This window comes from Mytilus californianus, unplaced genomic scaffold (genome assembly GCF_021869535.1).
Source record: "Mytilus californianus isolate M0D057914Y unplaced genomic scaffold, xbMytCali1.0.p SCAF_3, whole genome shotgun sequence".
Taxonomy (NCBI): domain Eukaryota; kingdom Metazoa; phylum Mollusca; class Bivalvia; order Mytilida; family Mytilidae; genus Mytilus; species Mytilus californianus.
The window spans coordinates 61,640,051-61,649,771 of NW_026262679.1; the positions used below are offsets into that span (position 1 = coordinate 61,640,051).

Consider the following 9,721-nt stretch of genomic DNA (forward strand, 5'->3'; position numbering starts at 1 on the left):
CGGAATTATTTGCAATAGCATTCGTATCTGATTCCTTCATTTAGTTAACTTTGTCGTGTTTCTAGTTTGTGTAGGTCATTGATATCATTTGTCAATAAACGTAAACGGGTAAATAAGGGCAAATATGAATGAGCTCGCACACTTCTATTGTTCCAAAATTAAACACCTCAATTGGACAAAGCACCAAAATTACACACACCAAAATAAAACACATGCCTTTCGAGAGAAAACCGCCAAAATATCCCGACGCCAAAATTTCCCAATTTACGGTACCACCAGTGATCATGAATGAGCTATTTAATGAGTTAACAAAACTTGATATAAACAAAGCATCTGGTATGGATAATATTGGACCAAAAATACTAAGATTAAGTGCCCCTTTTATTGCATCACCTCTCACATACATATATTTAACCGAATGATAGATACTGGCATATATCCTTCTTTACTGAAGAATGCTAAGGTAACACCAGTTTTCAAGGATGGTGACAAGCTTTTTGCAACAAATTACAGACCTATATCTGTTCTTCCAACTTTATCAAAATTAATAGAAAGACATGTTTCTAATAATATGTACAAATATTTATCTAAACTTAAACTTTTACACCCTACACAATCTGGTTTCAGGCCGCAGCATTCTTGTCAAACTGCACTTATTAATATCATTGACAAATGGTTGCAAGAAATGAATGATGGTAATTTAAACCTAGCAATTTTATTAGATTTTAAAAAAGCTTTTGTTTTGGTAGATCATGACATTCTTTGTTTAAAGCTTGAAATTTATGGATTTAGTGAGGCTACTGTTAGTTTTTTCAAGTCATACCTGAATAACAGAAAACAGCAGGTAAACATTTGTAATGTTTATTCTGAACAACATGTAAAATTTGGTGTCCCCCAAGGTTCTATACTTGGTCCTCTATCGTTTGTGCTATTTATAAACGACCTTCCCTTATGCATTGAAAATTGTGAAACAGACCTATATGCTGATGACACCACTCTTCATAAATCAGGGAAAAACATAGAAAATATACATGATGATGTTCAAGAAGATTTATACAGGGTTGAAGAGTGGTGCAAAATGAATAACATGTTCATTAATGCAAATAAAACAAAATGTTTGGTTACTGGAACAAAGCAGAAACTATCAATTCAGACTTATCAACCAAACTTGATAATAAATTCAAAAGTATTACAAAATTCTTCATGTGAAAAATTATTAGGTGTTAAAATTGACAGCACACTTAACTGGAGAAATCAAATTGACCAAGTTTGTGCTAATATATCATCCAGAATATACCTTCTTTCTAAAATAAAGAAATTTTTAGATATAAATGCAAGGAAAACATGTTACAATGGGTATATTCTGCCCCTAATTGACTACTGCTGTATTATTTGGGGTGAATGTAAAAATGAAGGGATATAACAAGAATTTTAAACTCCAAAAAAGGGCAGCAAGATTAATTCTAGATGCAGATCCTTTATCCCCCTCAGCCCCCTTATTTAAAAAACTTGGGTGGATGATGGTTGACAATAGAATCAAATACCACAAATATTTACTTCTATATAAATGTATGCGTATGGAAGCACCAATGTACCTAGTTCAAAAGTTTAAACTGAAATCAGATAATAATCCTTACTCCTTGAGAGGTGCATGTCACTCAAGGTAATCTGATAGTTCCTAAGCCAAAAGCTGAGCTATTTAAGAAATCTTTTGTTAATTCTGGATCAGTGTTATGGAATGGACTACCACACAAAATGCATAAAGCTCAAAACACTTATACTTTTAAACAAAGTATCAAGAAGTACACAGTCCTGATAAGATTATATTTTCTACAATGTATTTGTATGTTTTTTTTTTTTTTTTTTTATTTGATTTTTGACTACATGTACATCTTGAACAGCTTTATATCTTATCATGTTAATAAAATTACATTGAACTACTTGACTGTAAATTAACTATGTGTAAATATCTGTTTTTGATTGTATTGTAATTTGTATGTGAGGGCCTGAGGGAAGATTAGTTTATTGTAACTAACTGAGTTTACCCTTTTTAAATAAAGAATTTATTACAAAATGTATTACTATTATTATATCTGACAAAAGTCAGATTTCTCTTTTGTTCCTGCCGGTGGGCAACACTTTAGACGCGTCCTTGTACTTAATTCGTACAGAAAACGACAATGTCAATGCGATTTTGTTGCCCATCTTTCAAGCAGACAGTTTACCCTCGATACATACTGCTAAATTGATAGATAACTCCAGAGAGTTCCGAGAAGACTTCTGGTAATATCAGAACCAATGTCGGAATGGAAACAAATAAATTTCGGAAATAAAAAAAAATTCCGATTTTTTTTGGATCAAATAATTTTTTGACCCTGGGGCTTATTTTTGACCCAGTCGGGGCGAGGGGAAACAAACATGTTTTTTATTTTGGCCCAACATGATCAAGATTCTATTAGCTGAGTCTAGAAGTGATCATTTTATTACAAAAAGGAATTAAATTAACAACCTAATATATATATCTCTGTTATCTTAAACAAGAGTATATTCGATTAAATCCCTATCCATAACATTGCCTTTATATCTACATGTAACCCCTCATAAAAGCCAAAAAGGGATAGACTAGTCATTACTTTGAGGGGTTGTTCCCAACCTGTTTTAAAACCAATGACACTATTCCTTTTTATGACTTAAATAAGAGCCTTGATTTGTTTGGAGCGGATGACGGACGCCAAATGATCTACTGGTCAATTTTGTAAATTAACACGTGAAACTTACTCCAAGTTTTTTCATTTCGATATTTTCAATGTAGAATTTGTTTATAACACGGACGTTTTGTTTTTGATTTTTAAAACCGTTCCTCTGACAAAGATTTCAATATACAACAATCGGAACTACTCGGCCTTTCTCCTTACACGAAGAAATAACATTACAATCGGAACTCCTCGGTCTTTCTGGTGCACTATTTCGGATTGTGTGTGTATAAGAATCATTTGACATCAATTACTGATGAAGGATATTAGTTACCCGAAATATTTAACATTTGTTCATGTCTCTTTTCTTGTTATTGGTACAACTATTTTATAAAAGAAGAAAAAAAATTATTTGAGGTGTCCAGTGCCAGTGCCAGTGGTGGTTTGCAGAGTTGTAGTGCTCTCTTCGAGAGAAGCTCTACTGACTAGTACTGTGATAGTCGAGTTTGGCATATTTATACACCTTTATTACTAGGATTTCAAACTCCTGTGCATTTATCAATATTATCCCCGATGACAGAATGGCAACCCAGTCGATTTGTGTCATGAGTGAAAATCTTATCTATGAGATGGAATAATTTCTTCATTAACTGTACATGCAGCATTTTTGTAGTTTTTATTAACTGTGCACATACCCTTTGCATTTCTGCAAGATAAATGGGTTGTGTATGTGTAATAACAATAATGGAGGAAGATAAAAGTTTGTTATGTCATCAGTGAGTGATCACGTGACATTATTATTTGTAAACAAACGGTCTCGTGTAACACGTGTGGGAATTATCCATACAAGGTGCAATCAATCTTATATTTCACTTTTTGATGATATTTCTGTGTCTGTTAGTAGGTGTTGCAGATCAGAAGTCAGTTTTATTGTACCAACGATACTAATGTTGCTGTTTACAGTTTAGTAGTTAGTTGTGAATTTTTTTATAGAAATAGAAGGTAAGTAAACTAATTCTGTGAAAAATGACAACTCTACCTGTATTTTTTCCTCAATTTTTGAAACACGCTTAATATTAAAGAACATTTGCTTCCCTTGAACACTCCCCCTTCACCCCTCCCCCCAAAACTCATAGTACGAGATAACTCTGACGTCCAAAGGCTCTTTTGCAATTCCGATATTTTAACTTTTGTTTCAAATGGATATCAAGTTACCAGAGACTACACGGCCTTGAGACTGAAGTATGCTAATTTCTGCATTTAACGTTTAGTAGCGAACCAAGATAACAATCGGAACACACTCGGCCATTCAGCTTATTTGCATCGTAAATGAATGAGGCGTTAGATTATGTATTCATATTGACCCAGGGTCATACATGTATGCATAAATCAGCTCCCATAATGCATTGTAAATTACTTTTTCTCGTTGGTCATGTGACAATCTTTCAAAGTGAAAGTTAAAATGCAATAATCGATGGGTCACTGTGAAAACTGTCCAAATATGATAAAATAAAGGGTGGCAGGTAGATGAAACTTGCATAAATGAAGAGATAAATGGAAAATGAACAAATTGAGGCCCGATTTACATGGATCCAGTCAGCTCCGGAAGCAATGTACCAGCACATCCATTTTGGACGGCAAATATCCACTTTTGATATGGGAGCTACCATTTGAATGGGGGGGGGGGGGGGGGGTGGGGCTAGGATGAAATTTGAAAAAAAGGCAGGATAAGAGTTTGAGTAATAAAAAAAAAGGCAGGATGAGACACTTTGCCAAATAAAAAGTCGGATGACAATTTATGTAAAAACAAGTCATAAAAATCTAATGAAAGCTCCCTTATAGTGTTTCCTTTGTAGGGTTTTGGCGTGGTATGGCACTGTTCATTAGACATATTATGGTATACCTTTGTCCGTCTGTCTGCCCTGATCTGTCTGTTGCCAGCATGTTGTTCACTAACTCAGTAATGCTTTCACCAATTTGCATGAAACTGGTGAATTGATTTTATCTATTGACGTGAGCTCCCTTTAGATTTTTTGGGAATTTTATATTTTACATTTTCGAGTCTAGGGGTTTTATTCATTATAAAAGGGGGGTTTCATGTTTTCGGCCATTAACTCTAAAAATGCTTTGTTCACTAACTCAGCAACTCTTTCACCAATTTGCATGAAACTGGTGAATTGATTATTTTTTAAATTTGTTTTTTTCCGTTTCAGAGTTGTGGGATTTTATTGATTAAAAAGGGGGAATTTCCCAGTTACATGAAACTGTGGTGAATTGTTTATATCTATTGATGTGAGCTCCCTTTAAATTTTTAGGAATTTAAGACTACATTATTGAGTTATGGGATTCTATTCATCAAAAAAGGGGGATTTCCATGTTTTCTGACATGAACTCGTAAATGCTTTAAGCAGTTGTCATTTGTCATGAAACTTTGGTTAATTGTTTATATCTATTGATGCAAGCTCCGTTTCAATTTTATAAATTTAAGGGTTTAGGTTTCAGAGTTGTGGGATTTTATTCATAAAAAAGGGGGGATTTCCCAGTTTGCAGATAATAATTCAAAAATGCTTTGAACAGTATTAAACTTTATTGACTGTTTTATATCTATTGAAATAACCACCCTTTATTTTTATGCCCCCGTCGTAGTGGAGGGGGCATTAAGTTTAACCCTTGTCCGTACGTTTCTAAAAATAGAGCGTTACATTGTCTTTTGCTCAAAAAGGTAAATGTGCTGATGTAAATGGGTTACGGTCTTCTCTGTGTTTATCAACTTAGTGTAAGTGATCATAATTATTTTGTTATTGCTCGGGATTTATGATAATGAAATTATGAATGAATTAAAACGAAAGTAAATTTCCAGTAAAAATGTTGAATAGAAGCATGTTTTCATGGAGTGTGTGTCCGAGCGAGAACATCTCTATGTTCATTACTTTAGGAATATTAATTTAAAACACAGATCATTTCACTATTCAGCCCATTAGGGGCCAGCTGAGGCCTCCCTCTGAGTGCAGGATTTCTCGCTGGATGGATCCCATTGGTGGCCTTCGGCTGCTATCTGCTCTTTGGTGGGGTTGTTGTCACTTTGACATATTCCCCATTTCCATTCTAAATTTTATTATTTCAGCTTCTTTTTGATAGCTGAGGGATAGTTATGATAACTAGACCCAGCTAGTGTTATCAGGAAGCATTCCTTGGACACACAGGTTCATGCAGAGCTCATCCAGACAGAAAACCATGTATTTAGGGTGACTATACGCGCCTTAACGAGAATATTGTTAGTATGACAAACACAGGTTTCATCTCCATATGACTAATCTACGGTGCAACAATAAAATTAGTTTGTAACAGTGAAACGCCAAAAATCAAATATATAGTTGAATAGCATTGGAAACCAAAAGTTACAATAAGGGACAACCAATGACCAGATACTTTTATGTAAATACAATTAAACAAAAACATTCATGTATCAAGTGTACCGGTAGTACAACATTGTCATTTATTTATCTGATGTTGCAGGATCATTTAAATAGAGTGTGATCTCAGTCATTAAACCACCCCTGGCCGGTCATATCATTGATCTCAGTCATTAAACCACCCCTGGCCGGTCATATCATTAACATTGTCATTCCAGTCAAGTTTTAAGGTGTATCTTAATTATATATATATATAATATAATCCCAACTATTTTTTTTGGCGTTTGAACAGTTGATAGGACTGGGAAAACTGTCTTACAAGATCCAATGTTCACAATTACTTCATAAAAATCTAAAAATTTTGCCACACCTACCCCAAATAAACCGACGGGTCATCGAATGTGCTCTAGAAAGGTAATTAGTTACTGCATGCCCCACTAGTGACACCAGTTTACATAAATTTGAGAGAAAATACAAAACTGGCTAAACAGTTAAAACAAACCAGACTAAGATTAAACGAACAATTGCTCATCAAGGTATAAACCAAAAAAAAACAGCCATCACATAAATAATGAAAGAAACATATTTAAATCATGAAAGAACATCTCGGTTTGGTATAACTGAGGGGCCTGATGGGGGGTCTCATCACGATTCATGAGTTGATTTTTTTGTCAATCACGATTCACAGAAAATAAATTTCCATGATCATGGATCACGAAAATATACATAAAAAAAATAAAACTGTAGAAAAACGGATCACGATAGCGAAAATGTACCGATCACGAAGAACGAAAATAACCCATCAGGCCCCTCATAACTTCATTATAACATGCCTAAATTCAATATTTTGAAGAAAAACCCAGTCGGATATTTGCTTGAAGGGTGAATTGGAGTTAATAATGCAATTGAAAAAAAAACTATTTCACTCAATTACATTAAAAAACCCATTTGTGAATTCTTATGTGGAGCTCTGTTGTATGCTGAATCTGATTAGTTCAGTTTGTGGGGAACCAGTACTGGTAAGTCAATAATATTTCGTGTGCTGTTGTACATGTATCAGAATTACAACATCTCATCCATGGGGATTAGTTGTCCACCCCCTTATCATGGTTGTCATGGTCTATTGACATTAAATCTTGGGCATGTTACAGCTTAAAATTAAAAATTCAAATCTCAGTAAATTACAATATGACCACCATCAACATCATCTTAAAAACTACATGTATATGCACATGCATATTAATATTTTGGTGTAAGAAGTTCATCCTCTCAATCTACTTTGTCATATTCCTTTCATATTCATTTAAATAAATGCCACAAGGATTATTAATATACATGTACAACAATAAGAAAACAATCACTGCCAAAGATAATTGAAAGACGTGTAGAGGTCAATACACAATCTCAAACAATAGACAAAATAAAAAACTTAAAAAGTACAGCCAATTGCTGAAATGTATTATTACATGTACATGTATTTGCAAGATCTAAAATATTATATCTTTCACAACTTTTTATGCCCCCTCCCTAGGGCATTAAGTTTTACCCTTGTCCGTCTGTACTTCCGTACGTCCCAAAGTTCGTTTCCGTTCTCTAACTTTTAGTTTGCCTCAACCAAATGGTATGAAACTTATACACAATGCATATAACCACAAAATACAGATCAAGTTTGAATTTTGGTGGTGTCACTTTAACCGTTCTAGAGTTATGCCCCTTTACAATTGGACAAATTGCTAAATTTTTCGTTTCTGTTCTCTAACTTTAGTTTGCTTCAACTAAATGGTATGAAACTTTTAAGCAATGCTTTTTACAGATCAAGTTAGAATTTTGGGGGCGTCACTTTAACCGTACTAGAGTTCTGCCCCTTTACAATTGGAAAAATTGCTAAATTTTTCGTTTCTGTTCTCTTACTTTAGTTTGCCTCAACCAAATGCTATGAAACTTATACACAATGCTTATTACCACAAAACACAGATCAATTATGAATTTTTAGGGTGTCACTTTATTGTTCTAGAGTTGTGCCCCTTTACAAATGGAAAAATTCCTTCATATTTCGTTTCCGTTCTCTTAAGTTGCCTCAACCAAATGTTATGAGACTTATAGACAATTGTTATTACCAGGCAGATCAAGTACAAATTTGGATAGCTTCAGCTTCACTTTTACCGTTCATCAGTTGTGTCCCTTTATAACTTTATACATGTATGATGAGCAAGGGGGTGCATCATCTGTGTCCCATGGACACATTCCCCATTTTTTAGTACACGTAGTATTAGCTATAGGTTCAACCTAACATTTTATGAAACTTTGATTTCATTGTGGCTAGTCTGTTAAAAAAGACATCAATTAGAGAAGCCAATACTATTTGGACATTAATTTGAGAACAACAAAAAAGATATCTATTTCATGGATATATGATTGGTCATACATGTAATTTGAAATCTTAATTTATTACGTCGTCGGATTTGTATGTCGACTTCAGGAATGGGGGTTGGTTAGAGACTGGATGTCAATCCGAGTCTTATATATGTATATATATTGATTCAGTTGTGATGGTAAATAGACGCTGATAGATAAGTCTGATAACATTTTATAATTGTAATGTTTGTTCACCTAGATGGAAGTATGTTTTTATTTCAAAAAGAGGGCACTCAGCAAATATTATTAATTAGTGCATGAACTACTTGCTAGAAACTGAATGTTTTTACCACAACTTTTTGTGTTTTAACTGGGATACATATCAAACATATAATATAAAAAAATACATGTCTTTTCAGGACTTCTGATCCATGTTTGGCATGTTTGTTAGGTCATGGAGGTGGTTATGAAGGTTGGATATTCATGACAGTCCTTTATTACAAAGTATATCACTGGATTGAGCTTTTTGTCCAAGTGTATTATTAAAGTGCTTTGCTTTGAGCTCAGTTCATTGTTATGCAAATGCATTCTTTGTGAAATAAAGATTTGACAGACAACTCACATCTGCACATGATCTGCTGCAAGGTAAGATGATTAAAACTGTCAGAACAAGGAGTTGTACCATCCATTCAATGTAAGTATTTAAAGGGAGATAAAAGCATTTTATTTTAATACTCTTGAACCAAACTTTTTTTGTCCAGAAGCCAAATAAAAAATGCACAAATTTACCAAACAATGCTACTCGTGCTACTAACAATATGAGCTAGGTGGTTTTGTAACACTTTTTAAACATCTATGCTGCCTGCTGGTGAGTCATGAGTGTAAATGATCATTCACTTTGGGAGCTACCATTTGATTTTTATGGGGGGAAAAGGGGGGGGGGTGTGGCTAGGATGAAAAATTTTGTCCTGCATTTTTATTTTTCACTCTATTTGGTCCTGCATTTTTTTATATTCGTTTATCCTGACTTTTTTATGCCCCTGCCGTAGTTTTACCCTTGTCCGTCTGTACGTCTGTACCTCTCAAAGTTGGTTTCCATTCTCTAACTTTAGTTTGCCTCAACCAAATGTTATGAAACTTATACACAATGCTTATTACCACTAAATACAGATCAAGTTTCAATTTTGGTGGCGTCACTTTTACCGTTCTAGAGTTGTACCCCTTTACAAATGGAAAAATTTCTAAATTTTTCGTTTCCGA

At 34.1% G+C, this 9,721-nt stretch overlaps 1 protein-coding gene across 1 annotated transcript in view; it reads right to left on the reverse strand.

Moving 5' to 3' along the window:
* LOC127734945 (nucleolar complex protein 3 homolog) overlaps positions 1-2,857 on the reverse strand; it is a 74,237-nt gene extending 71,380 nt beyond the window's left edge. The window contains exon 1 of the mRNA XM_052244994.1: positions 2,779-2,857. Coding sequence (XP_052100954.1) covers positions 2,779-2,793 — 15 coding nt within the window. The 5' untranslated portion in view covers positions 2,794-2,857. The remainder of the gene's footprint in view (positions 1-2,778) is intronic.
* Positions 2,858-9,721: the final 6,864 nt, after the last annotated feature.